At 40.4% G+C, this 23,036-nt stretch overlaps 1 protein-coding gene across 2 annotated transcripts in view; it reads left to right on the top strand.

Moving 5' to 3' along the window:
* The window catches only part of PLA2G4A (phospholipase A2 group IVA), a 140,672-nt gene extending 118,052 nt beyond the window's left edge, over positions 1-22,620 (top strand). For both annotated transcript variants that reach the window (XM_045026143.1, XM_045026142.1), the window contains exons 14-18: positions 846-1,088; positions 9,183-9,367; positions 16,542-16,737; positions 16,992-17,149; positions 21,611-22,620. In XM_045026143.1, coding sequence (XP_044882078.1) covers positions 846-1,088; positions 9,183-9,367; positions 16,542-16,737; positions 16,992-17,149; positions 21,611-21,742 — 914 coding nt within the window. In that variant the 3' untranslated portion in view covers positions 21,743-22,620. The remainder of the gene's footprint in view (positions 1-845; positions 1,089-9,182; positions 9,368-16,541; positions 16,738-16,991; positions 17,150-21,610) is intronic.
* The last annotated feature ends 416 nt before the right edge of the window (positions 22,621-23,036 follow it).

Raw genomic sequence — 23,036 nt, 5'->3', positions numbered from 1 at the left:
TCATGCCCCACAGGCAGTAAGATCCTTTGCAGGTTTGAATGGAAGCTATGGATGCTCATCACTTTTGGAAATCAAGTTATTTTAATGTAGGTGCTATGCTTTTGATTGCATTTTTCGTTTACTTGGGTGATGTTATCAGAACAATCTTGACCCAAAATTTAGATTTTCAATAATTATTTTTTTTAATAAAGCAAGATCCATAGAAAAAACTTTTGTAACTTAATTATTAAATGCTCAGCTTTCTCTGTTATGCAGATTTGTAGAATTTAAGATTTAGCTCAATATCTACATCCTTGTGTATATCTATTTATTCCTTATGGCTGTGAAGATACAGCTCTGAGTGTGAACTGATACAGCCCTGAGTTTTCACATGGGTGAAATGCTGCTGATCCCCCTTCACCAGCACATGGGGTCCTAAATGTAGCACTACCACTGTGGTTCCACCTAGCAGGGCCTAGGTCATACAGCAGGAATCTTCCTGGAACACAGGGGCATGGCATGGTGTGGGAGGGGTGCACTGGAGAGGCCAGTGAATGTGCTATTACATGGATCCACACCCATCCCACAGTGGCAGGTACTCTGTCATCTCCACAGCCATGCTATTATAGAAGCAGCAAAGAAGTTAGATGAATGCTCTACAGTTGAGGAGTGAGAATTCCTCCAGCTCCTCTTAAATGTTCTGCGCAAACTCCATTTACTTGAGCTGTGCATGAGAACAAGACATGGTTTGGTCTTGGGAGAGATGTGAAGGCTCCCTTTCGCTTCAGTAGGATGTTGAAGCTGAACCCTCATTTTGACACTTTTCATGTTGACTGTTTCACTGCTGGTCATTTTTTTACACACAGGTTCTGAAAACCTGGAGGCTGAAAAAGAACTTCAAAGTAGCAGTCAAGAAAGCTGGGTCCAGCGCATGCTGATGGCTTTGGTGGGAGATAGTTCCCTTTTCAACACCAGAGAAGGGCGTGCTGGGAAAGTACACAACTTTATGCTGGGCTTGAACCTCAACACATGGTACCCACTCTCCCCTCTAGCAGGCCTGGGTACTCAGGAATCTGTGGAGGAGGATGAAATGGACACGGCAGTCGCAGGTTAGTTCACAAAATATCTGTGCACTTCATTTCCGTCAGTGAAAGAATAAACTGAGAGCTACAATTGTGGGAACATGTCATTAGATTGGAATGCTTACAACTGAATGCTTCTGAAAGCTAGAGCACATTTGCACAGGGGCAGTGTTGAATATTTACAAGCACGCTAAGATGACTGGTGATGTAAAGTGCAATGTGTTATTCCTATATGAGGCAAGTCGAGGCCTTGTGGCAGAATCAGGACTGACTCCATAGAAGTGCAATGCGTAGGTTCTGTATGATGCCCACCCTAAGGCTTCCTGTCAGAACTGGTAGAACAACATACTTGTAGGGTGGGGAGGAGTTGCTCTTTCCTTGGTAGAGTTGACTAAGGTACTTTTTGTACATGGCCACTTCCTGGCTTTCTTGAAATACCCACAAAAGACTATGTGGAATGTCCCATCATGCTCTTTTCATCTTCTCTTATTAGCATGGGGCAGAAATGAGTCTTGCCAATCAACATCATTTTCTTCCCTTAATGCTCCCGCTTCAATCCCGTCTACAAATCCTGTCCCTTTCCTACTCATTGAATTTTTCATAGTAGATCAGCAACAATAACAGTTCTTATATAGCATTTTTCATCTGTAGATCTCAAAGTATCAGCCTCTGCCTCCAGTCTTGCTGCTCTGTTTTTCTGCTTCTCTCCCAGCTATCTGGGTGTTTCCTCCACACTGTCCCCAGTGTGGAACACCCTTACTCTGCTAGTCCACTAACACACACCTTTCTCCTCATTAAAATCCCTACCTCAGCATGATTGATCCATTGGGCACATCCACATGTCTTCATATCTAGTCCATGTGTGTGCAGGAGGGGGAAGTTTGAATTTGTCATTATGGAATTGTAAATACCAGATGTCATTTAAAAGCTCAAGTAACAAAATTACTCTCTAATGTGTATTTGTTAATGTAACTATCCTTTTGAACAGCTCTATAGTAATTTCTGTCTGTTCTCCACTTTCTAAATATTATTTTTCAGCTCAGAGGTGTTTACAACTGGGTAATCTTAATATTTATAGTGGTATTTATAGTGCCTAAAACAGGCAGGAAAGTGCTTAGTAGATCTGTGGAAAAAATAACTTTTGATTAAATGTAGTATATTTAAGGCACATCAAACCCTCAACCTCTAGGGTTTTCATTTGGATTGAAATTGAACCTCAGATAGACAAAGATCCGCCTCCGCTTGAGAGAAATATTTGACTACAGGTCATTTGGAGTTTCCCTAGCCATGTTCTAATAGTTTTTTTGCTGTTGACATTTTTTTTTTGCATTTCTAAGTATTTGCTCAAATTACAAGATTAGAATCCAGTCCTGCAAGCTACCAAGTATAGTGCTTATGATTATGAGTAACCCCTACACTTTGCTCAACAGTAACTATCAATAGAACTGGGCCCTCAGTGGTTAGGAACTAAGATGAATTATTCAGTAGTGTACTTTTGATACTACTGATGGATTTATCTATATTTGTACAAGAGCCTGGGAGTCTAAAGAAGTGGCTTCAAAGGAACCTTTGAAATAAATTCAAAATATTACATGATTTTTCATGTCCTTTATCCATGTTGTTATTATCCATGATTTTAAAAATAATATAATTTGACCAGAATTAGCAATATGTTTTCTTTTTGTTTATTAATAGGAACATTAAACAGACCTGAAATAAAGGCAACTTAAAAAACAGAGCTGACATTTGTATAGTGCTTTTCATTTTGATCACTTCACAGACTTATAAAGTCATAGTATATGTAAAAAACCAGGGCTGCATTTAGGCATACTTGACAGTCATCAGTGGGCATTGAACTCAGGACCTGCACCATTGAAAGTACAGGCATCTAATGCTTCAGCTAAAAGTAGCAGCTGGCAGAAGGAAATACAGTAGATGGGACCATCTACTAGAAGGAGACATGACCACATGCATGAGTCCAGGCCAGTGTATTATACATACACAATTATCATAAAATACATATTAACATGAATAAAAGCCCTATACATTATAAGACACCATAATCACATTAGATTACAAGGTGTGTTAGAAATTTTCAAGAGAGGATCATATGATTCTCTGCCTCCCTCCCCTCCCTTGTATGGCATGCAGGGGTTATGTTGTTAAATACCAGCCAAATCAGCCTGATAAGCCCAGAAGAGTGGTGGGGTTGGGAGAACAGCCAGGCAACATACCTTAGCGTCACATTTGCAGGATTGCAAATGCTACGTTGTGTAGTTGTTTCTAGGTAAGCTTTAGCGGGGAGTGACTGGCAAGACAGGAGAGTAAGCAGAGCTGGGGACGGGTGCTGTATGTGGTATTGTGCTCAATCAAATCATCAAATTTAACCGGGAAGAGAGCTCCACTCTTTGGGACACTTTTCCCAGGCAGGCCAAAAGTCCACTCAACTTGATGAACTGGAGAGACAGAGGAGCAAGAACAACTTTGGGCCTGAGGAGCCCTGCCTCAGCCCCGGTTGGAGAAGGGGCTTAAAAGGGAGTCTCCTCAGCACAGCAGGGTGGTGGGTAGAGAGAGACAGATCTCCCTAGGGAAAGTGAACCAAATTGTGGAGTTCTTTTCCCAGTTAAATTGGGTAGATTTGTTACAGAGGGGCTATGCCAGGAGAGCATCCCCAGGAGGAGGACTGCTGCACGGAGCTGAGACTCCTCAGCCTGCAGAGGCCCATGGGTTGGGTTGCGAGGGACAACCACAAGCTACAATGTACCCTAAGGAAGGACAGAGCAGTAGGAAGAGACCCAGGAGAGTGTGTTAGCTGGGCCACAAGTAGCAGAAGCCTTCTTTATGAGGGTCTTAGGGTTGGAACCCAGTGATGTGGTTGGGCTCAGGTTCCCTGATCCCCTACCACTAGGTAAGATCTTCACCACAAACTCTAACTGCTAGGTGGGGACGCACCCCTGCTCACACCTGTTCATGGAACTGTTATCTGTTCAGAACAAACAGTTTTCGCAGCTCTAGATCCCCTAGTCTTATTGCAGGCAATCCCTGGGACTATTGCCACTGACTTCAAACAGGCCAATGTTTGGCTCTAATCCTTTGGAGCAGGAAGTCCTCACACTGACACTTTTTATTTTTCCATTAAGAATTTCAGCTGTTGAAAATCTTTGAGCTTTGATTCAATTAAAACTCCAGACATGCTTCTGCATCCAATCTGTAATATTGTATAAACATATGCTTCCTCAGCTGGATGGAGTTTTGTTGAATCCAGTCCTTCAGTGTGGCCCGAGCTGTCTACTTTTATTTTAAGTAGAATTCCTATCTAACTTTTGCCCACAATTTTTTTTGTTTTTACGAAATAACTTCAAATTTACTTGAAAACTCCCGAATTATAGACTCACTGTTGATCTATTTCTGGGCCTTTCTATTTCCAACACCCTTTAAAACACTCTTGAGAAAATGCCTACTGAATAACAATGGGGAAAAATTATCTCATAGGCTTTGCTTCCTTATTTCAATATTTATGGAAACTATTTTATGGTAGATGCATGTCAGTTGTGAATGCCCTTTTCAACTCCCTCACTTTCCTTTAAATTGCTTGCCGTGACAAGGAGCATCTGGAAATAAAAAATGAGAACATGTTTTATAAGCTATACTTGAAACATTCTTTCTTCTAAATCAAATTCTTGTATATCGGATAGTCACTCTGTGCTGGTCCCACACAGATTCTATTAATTTATGACTGTTCTTTATGTTTTACTGTTAAAAAAGATTTCATGTGATAAGAAAGTCTCTTAGGAGAGCTGCATCTTTCTTTGATGAATTCACATGTAATAAATCCTTCCATTTTTATCCTCCGTCTCACAGAGAATAGGTTGCAGAATTCCTAGGAATATAAACTAGTATCTTTTAAAAAAAAGAAAACCTGGACCAGCCATAACTGATCTCTCTCACCTGGCACCCTGTCTGCAACAGTGGCCAATGCTGATGCTTTAGAGAGAGAGGCAAAAATTCCATATAACATACTGTAATTGACTCCAATTCATGGAGTCACTGTGAGTGCTGTGCTACATAAATCCCCTAGTTTGGGCTCAGTACAGGGGTAGCTTGGTGAAATTTAATGGCCTATGGTATATAGGAGGTCAGACTAGGTGATCTGATGGTCCCTTCTGAACTTAAACTCTCCAAATCTGTTTGGTAGCATGCTGACTATGCCACACATTTGGGGGCAAGTGCTTTAGGTGTTCCAAGCATTAGGCCCTTCAGGTGCTAACCTTTGGGGAGTTCCCATAAATATTCAGAGTCTGATGAAAAACACGGGATACCTTACAAGGGCTACCAGAAATGCACAGAGCAGTTACCCTGGGCACCCTTGCTTTAACCTACAAACCCAAGATGAACCAACAGTTCCTAACCCAGCCCCTAGGGGGAGTGCAGTACTAGGGTACAAAGGGCAGCTCCTCCTGCCTGGCACCAGAGATCATATTCTTTCCTTCTTCTTTCCCTGTATTGTTGATGCAGATTAGGAAGCAATTTTAACATTGTCAGCTGTTACTTTTGCTGATATAGATGGAGATATAAAGAATAGCACCATCAATACAATATAGAACAAGTGTTAGTACAAGTGGTGTCATCACTGATTTATTCTCATCCTGGAGATGGGAGACCCTAGTAGCATCTGTGAAATCAAATGTGTTGTTCTGCTTAGCATTTTGGAGCAGTGATAAATTGAAAAAGAAGACTGTACTAAGTAAAACCATTTTGGAGGAAGAGCCATTGTTGCACCTCTCAACAAGAACTTTATTTTGGCCCCATATTAAAATTTAATAAATTTAAATAAAGAAAGATTTTATGAATTGATGAAGTGATTTAATTTTTTTTTTGTAATTCTAGTGAAAGCAAATGGTTCATAAACAAACAAACACAAATGAAATACAATCATCGTATCAGTAAGAACTGGAAAGGTAAATTGGCTGCAGAATAAACAAAAGAAAAACAGATACAATTGACTTTTATTTTCCAGGCTGAGAGAAATGTAAATACATACAAAGTAAATCTGTGTGTTTTTACACTTAAGAACATAAGAACATAAGAAAGGCCGTACCGGGTCAGACCAAAGGTCCATCTAGCCCAGTATCTGTCTACCGACAGTGGCCAATGCCAGGTGCCCCTGAGGGAGTGAACCTAACAGGCAATGATCAAGTGATCTCTCTCCTGCCATCCATCTCCATCTTCTGACGAACAGAGGCTAGGGACACCATTCTTACCCATCCTGGCTAATAGCCATTTATGGACTTAGCCACCATGAATTTATCCAGTCCCCTTTTAAACATTGTTATAGTCCTAGCCTTCACAACCTCCTCAGGTAAGGAGTTCCACAAGTTGACTGTGCGCTGCGTGAAGAAGAACTTCCTTTTATTTGTTTTAAACCTGCTGCCTATTAATTTCATTTGGTGACCCCTAGTTCTTGTATTATGGGAATAAGTAAATAACTTTTCCTTATCCACTTTCTCAACATCACTCATGATTTTATATACCTCTATCATGTCCCCCCTTAGTTTTCTCTTTTCCAAACTGAAGAGTCCTAGCCTCTTTAATCTTTCCTCATATGGGACCCTCTCTAAACCCCTAATCATTTTAGTTGCTCTATTCTGAACCTTTTCTAGTGCTAGAATATCTTTTTTGAGGTGAGGAGACCACATCTGTACACAGTATTCAAGATGTGGGCGTACCATGGATTTATATAATGGCAATAATATATTCTCAGTCTTATTCTCTATACCCTTTTTAATGATTCCTAACATCCTGTTTGCTTTTTTGACCGCCTCTGCACACTGCGTGGACACCTTCAGAGAACTATCCACGATAACTCCAAGATCTTTTTCCTGACTCGTTGTAGCTAAATTAGCCCCCATCATGTTGTATATATAGTTGGGGTTATTTTTTCCAATGTGCATTACTTTACATTTATCCACATTAAATTTCATTTGCCATTTTGTTGCCCAATCACTTAGTTTTGTGAGATCTTTTTGAAGTTCTTCACAATCTGCTTTGGTCTTAACTATCTTGAGTAGTTTAGTATCATCTGCAAACTTTGCCACCTCACTGTTTACCCTTTCTCCAGATCATTTATGAATAAATTGAATAGGATTGGTCCTAGGACTGACCCTTGGGGAACACCACTAGTTACCCCTCTCCATTCTGAGAATTTACCATTAATTCCTACCCTTTGTTCCCTGTCCATTAACCAGTTCTCAATCCATGAAAGGACCTTTCCTTTTATCCCATGACAGCTTAATTTACGTAAGAGCCTTTGGTGAGGGACCTTGTCAAAGGCTTTCTGGAAATCTAAGTACACTATGTCCACCGGATCCCCCTTGTCCACATGTTTGTTGACCCCTTCAAAGAACTCTAATAGATTAGTAAGACACGATTTCCCTTTACAGAAACCATGTTGACTATTGCTCAAGAGTTTATGTTTTTCTATGTGTCTGACAATTTTATTCTTTACTATTGTTTCAACTAATTTGCCCGGTACCGACGTTAGACTTACCGGTCTGTAATTGCCGGGATCACCCCTAGAGCCCTTTTTAAATATTGGCGTTACATTAGCTAACTTCCAGTCATTGGGTACCGAAGCCGATTTAAAGGACAGGTTACAAACCTTAGTTAATAGTTCCGCAACTTCACATTTGAGTTCTTTCAGATGTAAGTTCCAGTAATGTAAGGTGTCATTAACATATAATGTACCAAATTTATTTGCCTGTGACTTAAGTTAAGAGTAGCTTTTTAATAAGGCCTAGAGAAATATTGTTCTGATGTCTGGTTAGGTCTCAACAGAAATTCTGCATCTCAGTCACATATTGCTCTGAGGGAGTTTTCCCTTGAGAAATTCAGGTACAAAATAGAAAATTGGTGCATCATTTGTTGAATCTGTTCTTGGGTAAAGAGAAAACAATCAAAGTACTTGATTTAAGGTTTAATGGGCAAAATTTTCTTCATGGAACCTGAAGTGCAAGTGCAAAAACCTGGTTTTTAGGAACTAGAGTAAGAATCAATTTCCATTCATTTTTCCTCACATGAAAACACCTTTGCAAGGGTGACTATTTACTCTGTCATCTGTGTCAGGCATGCATGATTGTTTAACTCAGAGGCATAGAGTTTAAGGCCAGAAGGGATTACTAGATCATCTAGTCTGCCTTCCTGTATAGCACAGGTCATCCGCACCTGGACGCTACCCTGGATTGGTAGGTATTAGAGGGAGAGACAACAGAAACAAATAATGTGAGCGCTCAGGTGCCATAGTGTTCATTCCTTGGACTACAGTGCCCTCTGCAGACATCGCTGTTTAAATCAAAATTTCAAGCATCTTTAACTTAACTTTGGGAGCAAACCACGGTTTATGATTAAAAGTCCTGTTACATGGTACAATCAGGTGCATTATGAAGGAAAAATCATTCTTCAGAAATATCTTTAAGACCTAGGAGAAAAGATTCAAACCTCTACAGGGATTGTTTAGCAGTATCCAGAGACTGGGATGGTGCAAATGGACATGGAGAAATCTCCCTCTCCCCTCCTTCCCCCCCAAACTCCTCCCACACATAGATTGAGCTTTGGGATCAGGGAGGGACACTGCATGCTTTTGGGCCTGTGGACTCTAACTTGAAAACTTTTTCTGTAAAACAATATTATGGTTCTGGCCAATGCGACAAGCAACATGGTAATGTGTTAATTCATGCGTAAGGTCTAATTTCAGACACTGGAGCTTTGAAAGGATGTCGACACAGTGTTTGGTTGTGCAGATTGGCACCGAAGGACGTATAGTGAGCATTTATGATTTTGCAGTCAGATATCGGATTTGGATAACCATTTGCTTTGGGTTCCTAGGGGGGCTAATTCCTGTCACTTTGGAAGTCATCTTATTGTGATTATTTTTAATACACATACACATTTTTTGTTAAGACTTCGTACTTTACAGTAGATCACATTAGGCTTACATTTAGTTAAGTTACTTAATGCAATTGTCATCCATAGCTCTGAGGGAGTCTACAGTCCATTAGAAGGGTACTTTACCAATTCAATTACTAACTGTTGGGGATTTTTGGATTTGTGTTTTGTTTTGCCTAGATCCTGATGAGTTTGAGAGGATATATGAGCCACTAGATGTGAAGAGTAAAAAGATTCATGTAGTGGATAGTGGGCTCACCTTTAACCTGCCATACCCCCTTATCTTAAGACCTCAGCGAGGTGTTGATCTCATAATCTCCTTTGATTTCTCTGCAAGGCCAAGTGACTCCAGTCCTCCTTTCAAAGTAAGTAAACCAGACCATTCCTTCAGTTTGTGTTATCATTTTGAAGGTGATTAGGCCCAGATTCTCAAAGATATTTAGGCATCTAACTCCAGTTGATTTCAATGGAAATTATGCACCTACATATCTTTGAGAAGCTAGGCCATACTTTTTATCCTCCCATCATGCTGGTGGAAAACTCCATTCTTGTGTGGCTTCCAGACCCTGCCATTCACAGGGCTTTTTAAAAAAAAGTCTGACTTTGGTCCCATCATGGCTCCAGCTCTGAAGTAATTGACTTTCACATCAACAATTTTCTACTCAGCCTCCAATTCTGCTCGCTTTACTCAGGAGATTAATTCTACTGAAATAGAAGAGACTACTACCACGAGGAAGGCAGTGGGATTTGACCCTCAACAAAATGTCACTTAAAAAAATTCCTCACCTGATTTTTTTGGAAACCCTGCCTGCACAATGACATGCAGAGTTTGTCCCTTAAATCTTTTTTTGAAACTACATGCTATGATCTGTTGTTTCCTCTTGTAAAAAAATGTTTATAATCCATATTAAGCAAATAAGTTACTTACAATTAATAATAATTAAAATAAAACAATACAACACAAATATAGAAGAAAATACCATATGCAAGTTCCATAATACAGTAGAATTACAATAAGCAAACACCCAGAAATCTGAACTGCTACTTGAGTCTTCTTTTGATGTCATGTGTATCTCATGTTAAACAAAATACAAAAAGATAAATTCTTAATGTAAGAAGTGAAAAATCATCTCCTTTGTTATCTATCATAAGCTACTCATTAGATCGTCTATGGAACGTGTATCAGTACACTTAGGGTTTGTGTACACTGAACCATAGTGCGGGCTATGGGGATGTGAACTGCAGAGCACACCAAAGTGTTGCAATCTTACTGCCCTGTATGGATGCAGTTGGTGCAAACAAAAAGATTCCTAGTTCACATTAACGCAGTCTCTTTCAAACAGGAGGGTGCTAACATGAACTAGATACCTTTTAGTTCATGATAGCAATGTCCACACAGGACAGTTAGATCGCAGTACTTTGGTGCATGCTGCACAGTTCACACCCCTATAGTCCGCACTATGGTGCAGTGTAAACATAACTTAACCTTAGTTTAAATATTACTAGGTTGTTGTTGTAAATAAATAGTTAATAGGAGTAATGTTTTCAGAAATACCTGTCTTATTTTCAGACATGACTGACATACTTAGGGCTGGATGCACTGATATTTTTTGGTTCCGATATTTATGTGATATTGAGATCCTCAAAATTTCCACTCAGCTACCACCTAAATTCCCTAGCCTCCTAAGGGCTTGTCTACACTTGAAATGCTGTAGTAGCACAGCTGTAGCGCTTCAGTGTAGACACTACCAATGCTGACAGGAGAGGTTTTCCTATCTGCAAAGGTAATCTACTTTCCCAAGAGGCAGTAGACAGGTTGACAGATGAACTCTTCTGTTGATCTAGTGCTGTCTACAGCAGGGATTAAGTCCAGTTGGCCTGTTCAGAGTACACCTACTTGATCAGACTTTGCACAAAAGAAAGCCAAGGCTGACTGATCAGGAAGCTGGCGGGAGGGGCGGCTGGTTGAGGAGGTTGGAGGGTGGTGTGCGTGTGCACATACATACGTAGGTACCAGCTCAGTTGCCCAGTGGTCAGGGCTCTCACGTGGGATGTGGGAGACTTCAAATCTCCACTCTGCTTGATTTGGAGCAGGGACTTGAACCCAGATCTCCCACATCCCAGGATGAGTGCCCAGGCCATTGGCTGTCCCTCTCTTGTGTTTTTGTGAGAGAGGGTTTACGTGCCTTGCTCTAGGAGAAGGTTCACAGCTGTGAAGGCCGAGTGGAGATAGGCATCTTCATCCAGCCTGGAGTTAGTTGCTTAATTACTTCCAAGGAGTGGGGCTTAGGCCACTCCCCTGTCCTCAGCATTTCCCATGGGATGCCTTATATGGCTCCCCCTTTCAACATGCTGACTACTGTGAATCCCTCTCTGAGGCACCTAGCTCTCCCCATGCACTGTACAGGGAGTAGAAGTGCCTAACTTGGGGTTGAGGATTCCATTGGATTGCCACACCTAAATCCTGCTATGATTTCAATGAGATTTAGACTCTGACAGTGCCTGAGTCACTTTTGAAATTGAGACTTAGGCTCCGAAGTCACTTAAGTGCTTTTGAACATTTTACCCTAAATGTAAAAGTATGATTACAGATCAGTAACTGGCCATAAAGGCTTTAAATGAAGAAATGGCTAGAAATTTTAGGAGTCCAATTGTCGTGGCTTGGAGATTTTTCATCAGAGCAGTTCTGGTTGTTGGTTTTTAAAGTATCCAGTGGCATGTGATAGAGATTTAGAACACTCTTTCCCTTTGCCATTCTGACTTCTTTCCAGACAAGAGATTTTCAAACCAAATGAATTTCTCTGTTATTAGTTTAGACATGGAGGACCTGGTCTGACTCTCAGTGAATTCAATGGAACGGCTGAGAAATGGATCAGACATTATGACTTCTTCAGAAACTCCCTGCCAGAAAGCAGGTTTTCTTTATAATCCGAAAGCTAATAATTTCTCCGGCTCTAAGAGGAAGTCATTTCCATTTATTATGTTATTAATTAATCATTAATATAATATTATATATTGAGCACCAAGCATATGCTTGACACTGCACCAACATGGGTCCCTGTCCCTTGTAATGTAAAATCTAGTGCACTGATGTGAATTCAGTAGCGTTGAATGGGTTTAACTGAGATGAAAATTTGGCACTGTGCCTGCAGGATTAATGGGGCTATTCTTCAAAAATAGATGATGATCATTGTCACAGTTCAGGGCAATTGCACCTATATCCCCTTCTGTGGTCTAGCAGGAGCACCCGCTCTAGCAGCTTCTGGCTCCCCAGCTGTCACCTCTCTTGGGCATAAGAGTGGCCACATTGGGTCAGAGCAATGGTCCATCCAGCCCAGTATCCTGTCTTCCGACAGTGGCCAGTGCCAAATGCTTTAGAGGAAATGAACAGAACAAGAACAGGCAATCATTGAATGATCCATCCCCAGTCGTCCACTCCCAGCTTATGGCAAACTAAGGCTAGGGACACTCAGAGCATAGGGTTGCATCCCTGACCATCTTGATGGAAAGCTGCTCCTTTCTCCCTCTTGACCGGGGTATTTCTAGGCTGCACAGTTCCCTGCCTGCACTGTGAATTCCCTAGCAAGTCAGACTGCCTCAGCAGGCTGCTTTACCTTCTTCTCAGAGTCTATACGCAGCGTAAATGCCCACCATTTTAAGTTACCACACAGTTTTTTTTCTAAGCAAGCACATTTATTCTTGCGGTAAAGGCATTACAGAGAAAACTTATTATAAACAATAAAAGAGCCTACATGTATTCTAATAAGCTAACTAGAGGTCACCTTCTATCTCCACAAGCACTTTGGCTAGTGTCAGTGCTTCCAGCTCTTCCCAATAGATTGGGACCACTCTTGAACAGAAGGTCCTCTCTATTTGCTGGGCCAGGAAGAAGGTCCTGTTGTGATTCAGTTTAAACTCACACTATTTGTCCAAAAACCTTTGTCTGTGGTACCTCTCTGGAGGTATTACAACCTAAGTAAATTTGCCTAATCCCCCCGCCCCCACACACACACGTTCTTAGCTCCAGGGAAGGGGCTGTCATTACTCTCCCCTATGGAATTACATACAATCCCTGACCCACAATGATACATAGATTTAATACAGTAAGATTTTCCAAAGAGTTTGGAGGAAATTGCTATATCTGTTACAATAATGATGATTAGGTAAGAGGAAGTCTGCAACATGGATTGCATGGTGTCATTCAAAAGTGAATCAGATATTCTGTTAGAAAGTACTTTCAAGAAAGTGACCCAGCCTGATAGATGGGGTTGCAGAGTGAAAATTATGGCAGTTTGAGAACTGTTGGGCCCTGATCTTCCTTTACATTGCTACATGCATTTTCACGCCCTTTTACTCTGCCAGAGTGATGTAAAGTGGCTGTAGTATACATGAGAGTCAGGTCCTTTGTATTCACGTAGGAGTTAGGCGAAGTTTACAGTTTGTTTGGGAAAAGGGAGGTGGAAGTGTACGCCAATCTTACTGTACCACAAGAGTCTCAATCGTACTAGAAATAGCATGAGAAAGGTCCAAGTTTATAACTATTGCATGTTGTAACTACTTAAGAAGGTGGTTGTTGTGTAGCTGACGTAAGAATTCTTAAGATTAAACACATACACATTAGCAGCTGGAAAGAATGTAATAGCTGGAATAGGAACCAGAATTCCTATGCTCTAGCTTCATAGAGCAACTCCATTATATGACATAGGGAATGTCTCTGTATCGTCTTGTAGAGATTTATCTTTGTTCAGTCATTGCAATACAGTTGATCATACAATATGCTGGAAGTGAAACAGACTTTTTAGTTGTGCCATTGCCAAAGTTAGCCCCGTGTTTCATCTAGGATTTTCTAAGAATAGTCCCATCCAACCTAAACTAAAGTACTCACTGCAAAATAAAGGTTAAATGACATTATTTCTTAAGTGGCAAGAGTGGAATGCCTGATCCACTGCCTTTACAATCTAAACAGACAGACAAAACATGCAGACAGCTCTAAATGACCAGAGAAAGGTTTATGTTTCTCAGGAATGTTAAAGCCAACAGAAAAACAATAACAGCAAGGAAATTTTCATGGGATACTTAAAGGGACACCATCACTTTGAAATCCTAGTCAGTTGTTAAGAGTGAGCTTAAAGTAGTGTCAGGGAATACACCTGTTTTGGAGACCCACTGAAAATTGTTGTGTTTTTACAACCACATTGTCAATTAAAAAAGAAAGTTTTCTCTCTCCTCTGCTGCCATGTATAAGAGCCACTCAAACAACACTGACCATTGACTATGTTGGGGAACAGTAATATGAGCTATAGACAATTGTGAAGAGTAAACAAACTGAAAAAATAGAAAACTTCTCTCTAATCTCTTTCAACTACAGTAATCAGGTACTATTTGTAACAATAATAGGTTAAAAAAACTCAGACTATCCTTGTACTTGGCATGCTGTTTAGATCTTCCCTGCATAAACACCCCACCTTGACTTAATTGACTGAATCCTGAACTCTAATGCTTAATTAGGCAAAATTCACTTGCAAATTTGGCCCATTTTTGTCATTAAGGGAGCGTAGGGTCCATTGTCCTGATTAGCTAGTATCATTGACTTCGTAAAGTCATTGCCACTGAGACATCTTTTCTTTTCTCTCATTTTTATGTTTTCCCAATAGTGGTGTCTGTGCAAGGTTTTAAATGCCTACTTCTGTACTGCTTTTTGTGCATTGAGCTTTCTGTCTGTTGGTAGGTATTTTGCATGCAGATTGGAAGGTAGCATTGGCAACATTAAGATATTTATTAAAAATAGCAAGAGGGTTTCATGCACTTTTAGACCTTCATATAAATTCCATCAAAAAACTCTAAAAGCCATTTAGGAGCTTGGCAAAGAACAAAAATGAAAGGCATCAAGTTTTGTCTCAAAGTGATCTCTTAAAAGACTGAGCTATTAATTCTGAACACTGAAATGTATGACAGAAATACTGACACACCTCCACCTAGCAAACAGCTATAATCTGTAGACAGTAGTTTTCTGCTAGCCACTTTCACTCTGCCAAAAAGGACCTGAGCCAAATTCTGCTCTGATGTGTACACTTTGTGCAGCTCCCATTGACTTGCTTTTCACAGAGCACACATCAGTGCAAAATTTGCCCTTTGTTTGCAATAGATTTGAAATGTCTTATCTCTCCAAAACATAGTGAAATCTGCCAGCTGAAGACAATGACTATATTCACCCATTATTATTTCATACCCATTTCCTTTTAGTCTCTTGCGTGTTCAAAATGGTTTTCCAAAAGAAAATCCTATTTTGTTCTGATTATATTTAGATAACACATGGTTAAATATAGACTGGTCTTCCCTACCGTCCCACAGTTCACCCACATTATGTGCTTTTGAGTCATTGTCTGCAAATGATTTTGTTTACTTCTCTGTTGTGAGAAAACAACATACTATTTTCCAGGTTTCCATCCTGGTTGTAGCATGATTTTAAAATGCAGTTCTGCGTAGAGAAGTAATTCTGTAAACATAGCATTCTGTGGATCAGTGTTGATTAAATCTCTTTGGTTTCCATAGCAGTGGTGGCCAATTTAAAAATAAAATTATGGGTGGGGTTTTTTTAGCTGTCAGCAAAGCAAACTCATCATGAAATCTGAGAGTCAAGATGAGCTCTCCCCTTTTTGTGAATTATCACTAATAATAAAGGTTGTGCGGGCCAAATTAGGCCCTGAATTACAGCTGTGCAACCCCATTGTCTTCAAATAATGTCCTTAATGGCAGTTGTGCAACCCCACTATTTTCAATGGGTTCACACAGATGTAACTGGCTTTTAAAACGATTCTGATAATGATAATGAAGGTGGAATTCAATTTCGCTCCTTCTTGGTTGGCCCTGCAAGAGTTACGGGGGTAAAATCATTTTTAAAATGTATTTTTGTCAATAAAATCATCAGATATGAGTCTCTGGGGAGCAGAGTTTCATAAGAAAATTAATTTAGGCCTGGTCTACACTAAGGGGGGGGGTCGAACTAAGGTACGCAAGTTCAGCTACGTGAATAGCGTAGCTGAACTCGAACTACCTTAGTTCGAAGTACTCACCCGTCCAGACGCTGCGGGATCGAAGTGCGCGGTTCCCCCGTCGACTCCGCGGTGGTGGAGTTCCGGAGTCGACGGGAGCGCGTTCGGAGTTCGATATATCGCATCTAGAGTAGACGCGATATATCGAACTCCGAGAAGTCGAACGCTAGCCGCCGACCCGGACGATAAGTATAGACGTACCCTTAGAGACCTGCCTTTAAGAGTGGAACTTCACTTTAATGATTTGGGATTGAGCAATCTTCAAAGGAGAGCTTACACCTCAAACCAAAAATTGTTTGTGTTTAGATATCAAGCCCAATTTGGCAATGTCTCAATCATGCCAATACTCCTGCTGCAGTCAGAAAGCAATGGTTTGTAAGATTGTTCCTATTATTGGTTATCTTTGTTTATCTCTGTGACCCTCAATAGAAAGTCCCCAACTGTGATGGCTGTTCGTAAACTTTTGAAACTTTACTTCCTTTTTTAGGAAATTTTGCTTGCTGAAAAATGGGCCAAAATGAACAACCTTCCTTTTCCAAAAATAGATCCACATGTGTTTGATCGAGAGGGCCTGAAGGAGTGCTATGTTTTCAAACCCAAGAATACTGATACAGAGAAAGACTGTCCAACCATCATCCATTTTGTTCTGGCAAACATCAACTTCCGGGAATACAAAGCTCCAGGTGTGTTCGTAATAGACACTAAAAGACACTAAATCTTGGTGTTCCTGGAAACAAGAAATTAATACATCACTTGTTACATTGTGAATACTTTTTATCAGAAATACCTAGAAATCTTTCCATAATTGCCATGAATTTCCAGAGTCCCATATAAAAGCAAGTTATTGTTATGTAATTTATACTTCATCTCTTAAAACTTTCCCTTTTATTTTTTCTAAATGATAAAATATTGTCTCTGTTTTTTGTTGTCTGTATAGGTGTTCCAAGAGAAACTCAGAGAGAGAAGGACTTTGCTGACTTCGATATTTTTGATGATCCTAATACGCCATTCTCTACCTTCAACTTCCAATATTCCAATGAAGCTTTCAAAAGGCTTCATGATCTAATGGAATTTAACACTCTGAATAACTTAGATGTAAGTACAGTGTAAAAATGTCTGATTTACACTAGTTCAGAGGTGCTTTAAGGAGTCCACGTAGTGATGGGATTAACTAGAGATGAGAATAACCCCCTAAATTTACTGGCTAAAAATCTTTGGGGTTTTTTTTCTGCCGGTGTGTTGAAAAGTGCAAACTTGCACAAAAACATATTTTTATATGCAGTTAGCTATGCTGTTTTGCATTAATCTTTTTTACACAATTCACAAAGGAAGCACAGCCCAACTAGTAAGATGGAAAAGTTAACTTTCAAAAAACAAAGTCAGTTAACCTTTAAGGATCCTATACTGCCCTTGATTTGCGTGCAGAATCCCATTGATCTCAATGGAAACTCTACAGACCAATTTGAATGTAGAGCACTACCTGTAACAGGAAAGATAAATAGCACCATCTCCCAACTTTCTCAGTGACTGGCCAAATCAACACCATGATAAAGGCAACTGTCAAGACCAAGTGACGTTGGTAGGGAGAGGGAGAGGACAGCTTGCCTTCTCCATTATGGCTCCCATTATTAATGGCATCTTGGTTCTGGAAAGAGACTGAATGGTCCTGATGACAAAAAATGCCAATTTTCATGTGCGGCTGATTGTATCCATTAGTACCAGACACAAACCTGTCCATGGCCTTGGTGATCCATTTATTTTTACTTCCAAGCTTGTTTATTGCAATACCTTATATTTGTGACAAGCCACACACTGAAAAAGCTCCAGTGAGTAAACAACTAGCATCTCATCTTGCCTAGCAACTCTGGACTCACTGTAACACTTCAGTCAGTGCTCCCTTCTGTACTGGCTCCCCAGTGACTACAGACTGGTATCTCTGTCTTGATATTCAAAGCACCTGCATGGGATTTGGTCCTAGTTCACTGAGAGATCACCTTGACCTTTCACAACCAGGATGCTTCATTTCACTTGAATGCTGAAGCAGCTGAACCAAGACTAGGGAATTGACCTCAACACTTTCAAATTTTAAGGGCTGGCTCACAGCCCATTAAAGTCAATGGAAAGACTGACATTGATCGTATTGGGAGTTGGGTAAGGCCCTAAATGAAAAATGTTCAATTAAGCTTTCCCTGGATAAGTTCTTTATGAACTTATGCTTCCATGCAATGCACACAGAAACACAAAAACTGTGAACTGGTGGAGTTATTTCCCCTGCAGACTGGGAAGGGAGGGAGAAAAGAAGTACACCTCTACCCCGATATAACGCTGTCCTTGGGAGCCAAAAAATCGTACCGCATTATAAGTGAAACCGTGTTATATCGAACTTGCTTTGATCCTCCGGAGTGCGCAGTCCACCCCCCTGCCCTCCGGGACGCTGCTTTACCGCGTTATATCCGAATTCATGTTATATTGGGTCGCGTTATATTGGGGTAGAGGTGTAGTTCTTTCTGTTTTAACTGCTCAGATACTACACTGATAGGGTCCTGTATAAAGCGAGGAAAGAGATGGATGAGATGGGCAGTGAGATTCAGAGAGGAGAATTTTGCCCTTTCTTTTGGCATCTGGTCTTAAAGTGTGGAATTCCAGAGCTGCAGTAAATACAGTCATGCATGATGGTCTCTTCTTGTAACTGTGTAAGTTCCGAGGTAATCATCCTGCTGAAATAACAGAGATATTTTCCATTAAAAAAAAACAGCTAAAGAATGTCTCAGGAGCTATAGAACCATAGAAATGAAGGGTTGGAAGGGATCTTGAGAGGGTATCAAGTCCCTCTACTGACAGGGATTCCACAGCCTCTCTTGGAAACCTATTCCAGAGTTTATAATCCCCAGATCCTTTTAAGCAGCATTACTTCCTAGCCAGTTATTCCCTGTTTTGTAGTTCTGCATTTCATTTTATATGTGTATGAAGATTATTTTAATGTACTGATAGTTTCCTGCCATAACAGAAGAACTGGATAGAATGTAACGAGATCTATAATGCTTTTCATGTCTGAGTTCCTGTGCTTGTTCAGGGTTCATTCCAATTTGGGTTAATATTCTAATCTAATCTGTTTTTTGTTTTTACTGTTCCATTATTGCAGTATCTGAGCTCCTCCCAGGTAACTGGGTGAAGCCATTTGGTTCAATGGCCTAGGAGAATGGGAGTGAAGTTCTGGAACAGCCTTCCAAGGGAGCAGTGAGGGCAAAAAAACCAATTGGCTTCAAGACTGAGCTTGATAAATTTATGGAGGGGTTGGTATGATGAGACTGCCTGCAATGGCATGTAGCCGATTTATCACTGCTAGCACCAAATATCTCCAACAGCCAGTAATGGGACACTAGATGGGGAGGGCTCTGAGCTACAACAGAGAATTCTATAGGTGTATGACTGTTGGGTCTTGCCGAAATGCTCAGGGTCCAACTGACTACCATGTTTGGGGTCTGGAAGGAATTTTCCCCCTGGTCAGATTGGCAGAGGCCCTGAGGGTTTTTTGCCTTCCCTTGCTGGTTTAAACCAAAGTAAATGGTGATTTCTCTGTAATTTGAAGTCTTTAAATCATGATTTGGGGACTTCAGTAACTCAGCCAGAGGTTATGGGTGTATTAAAGGAGTGTGTGGGCGAGGTTCTGTGGTCTGCAATGTGCAGGAGGTCAGACTAGATGATCATGATGGTCCCTTCTAGCCTTAATCTATGAGATGTATTCTGAGCTCTGCTACTTACTTTTCTGTGTGACTTTGAACAAGTGATTTCACCACTCTGTGGTTCTGTTTCCTCATCTGAAAATGGGGATAATGACATTTGCTATCTTTGTAAAGTGGTCTGAGTTCTATGGATGAAAGTTGCTATATAAGATACATAATTCTTAAATAATGCTTTGGTAAATAATGAGCTCAGAATCAGTCTGCTAAAGACTGATTTGTTCTGCTGAAACTCTAATCACTAAATGCTTTTAAGTTTGAGCTAGGGAAATAAAAGTAAAATTTAAAACAGTTAGAAATCATATTAATGATTTAATGTTACTATTAAATCTGAATATTCTTGTAGTGTTTGATTTACACCCCAAAATCAAACCAAATTCTGGACCAAATATGGACCAAATTCTGATTTCATATACTGCAGTGTAACTCCATTTACTTCAGTCATTACACCTGATTTACATTACTTTAAACAAGATCAGAATCAGGGCCCAAGTATATTTTTGTTCTAGTGATTTCACTCAACAGTTGTAATTTTTTTCTGCTGCAAGTTTCAGATCTTTGTAATAAGTACATGATCAAAATATGCCACCTAGTGGCTATATTGCCTTCTACTTTCAACATCAAAGAATTAGGATTTTTAACATAGACATTTTTTAAAGACAGTCTTCCTCTTTTGTGCTGTTTAATTTTCTATAGAAGGCACCGAACATTATTTCATAACAAGATTGTTCACATAGCAGAATTGAAACAGCGGATGAGAAATGTTTACATGACTAATTCATGAGGTTCTTCAACTAATTCAGGTAGCAGTGCAGACATTCTCTTTAGATGATCCATGGAGTATGAAATCAAGCCAAAGTAGACGAATTTAGCTTTCTCTCTTTTTTTAACTACTGCTGCTGCTGCTCTTGTGCTCTTCCCTTTTTGGCAGAGTGAATATTTGAGTTTGCAGTGATTTATAGAGGCAAAAAAAACCCTGACCTTTTTGCCTCCCCAGACTCTTGTATATCCTGGCAAAAGACCTCTTTAAATGGACATGCATTTGCTTTTTAAATTTAGAGGGCAATCTGCCAGCACTTTATGGTTCTTTCCTGACAATCCTGGCTATTCCTCTGTTGACTAGTGGGCCCTGTTAAGTCCTCACAGCCATTAAGTTTATTGTTGTATTTTTAATCAAAGGGTAGAGACATTGCATGGACCAAAGGCTTATGGGACTTTTAGTGTAACCAAAATGAGGGTAAAGGCGGGATGACCTAGGAATTAAACTGTGGCAAAATAGTTCCTCACTTTATACTCAGGACACACTAACTTCTTTCATTGTCAGTTATCAGGATAGAGCCCCAAAATAAGACACTTCCTCGGTGTTTATTTATCAGGTCTTTTAGTGCACATTGTTGATGCTATCATGATAAAAGGACTGTATTAGGACAAATCGTAATTCATAATAAGCTACCATATTATACAGCCTTGTAATTTCAAAATTCTCCAGTCTTCCAGATGTCACTTATATTTTATCAGAGATTACTAGTTAAAAAAACCAACAAACTAGTGATTTACCATAAGAGACTAAGAAGTAGTTAAGATTTCTTCTTGGGGGAGGTGTGTGTGTGTGGGGAGGAAGAACGATGTTCTTTTTTTCAAAAATTTCAGCATACAGTCTGTTTATTTGTTGTTAAAGCCCCTTCTTCTAAGCAATACTGGCTTGCTTCTAGTATTAAGAGCAACAGTTGTACAAGCTGATATGGCTTTTTGCCATCAGTTAAAGAATCACCTCCAGTGTCAATTCTTTGCCCTGAACTTTGACTCTGTTTTACAGGTGATCAAGCAAGCAATGGTGGAAAGCATTGAATACAGAAGACAGAATCCATCCCGCTGCTCAGTGTCCCTCAGCAATGTTGAGGCAAGAAAATACTTCAACAAGAACACTCCAAGCACTAACCATACATAGGATATGTACTGCAGGTGCCACTCCCTCAAGAAATTTGCTAAATCTATGTAACTGGATTTGGACATGAGTTACAACACACCATTGCTCAGGTGAAGGGGCCATGCGAAACTGAGAAAAGCATTTTTTGTGAAATTTAATGTTTCACTGTACTTTGTACTTTTTTACATTTTTATTTTGCATCTACAAACATTTACAAAATTCCAGCAGAAATGGCCATTTTTTTAATTTAAAAAAATACAGACTTGTGCATGCTTTGGATGCAAAGTAATTTGGTTCAAAATGCTCCTATTTTTGTAAAACATCTGCCAATGTCATGAATATTTTCTCTCAATATTTTCGATGTTAAATGTTTGTTAAAGTGGCGACTGTGTCCAGGTTCCTGGAAAGGCCACACTGAAAATGCCACACGCAGGGCAGACTGCAAGGAACAGGAGCAGACAATCCCCCAGACTGGTGGTTTATCCTATAATTAGATTCATCAAACCAGTAACAAAACAGCTTTTGTAACACCACACTGGTTAACCAGAAGCCAAACACAATCCCCTGTAAACATTCCAGCCCTTGGCTCCCATCCAGACAACCAAGTCTAATACAGTGAAGGGTTAATGAAAACCCATTTCATTATATGTGAGGTTCTTTCTAATCCCAAAGGATCAGACACATACTTCTAGGTCAATCTCACCCAAATACTACGCTGTCAGCCAATCTTTAGTAAACAAACTAAAGTTGTAATAATAAAAGAAGAGAGTTATAAATGGTTAATAGATCACATACATACAAATCATTCCAAGTCCTTATATCAGGTTTGTAGCAATGATGGAATAGATCAGGGTGGCCAACCTGTGGCTCCGGAGCCACATGCAGCTCTTCAGAAATTAAATGTGCAGCTCCTTGTATAGGCACTGACTCAGGGGCTGGAGCTACAGGTGCCAAATTTCCAATGTGCCAGGGGCTGCTCACTGCTCAATCCCTGGCTCTGCCACAGGCCCTGCCCCCACTCCAGCCCTTCCCCTGAGCCTGCCGTGCCCTCATTCCTCCCCCGCTCCCCCGAGCCTCCTGCATGCCACAAAACAGCTGATTGGGAGGTGATAGGGAGGGGAAGGTGCTGGGAGATGGGGGGGGAGAGGAGGGGCGGGACATATTATGGTGGCTCTTTGGCAATGTACATTGGTAAATTCTGGCTCCTTCTCAGGCTCAGATTGGCCACCCCTGGAATAAATTGATGGCTTGTAGCGTCTCTCTGGTAACTTCCAAAAAATTGGAAGGTCCTCAGTTCAGAGTTCACGATGCTCCT

This window comes from Mauremys mutica, chromosome 8, assembly GCF_020497125.1.
Source record: "Mauremys mutica isolate MM-2020 ecotype Southern chromosome 8, ASM2049712v1, whole genome shotgun sequence".
Lineage (NCBI taxonomy): Eukaryota > Metazoa > Chordata > Testudines > Geoemydidae > Mauremys > Mauremys mutica.
Note: the sequence above shows the minus strand (reverse complement) of the source record. Positions and strands in the feature narration are given on the sequence as shown.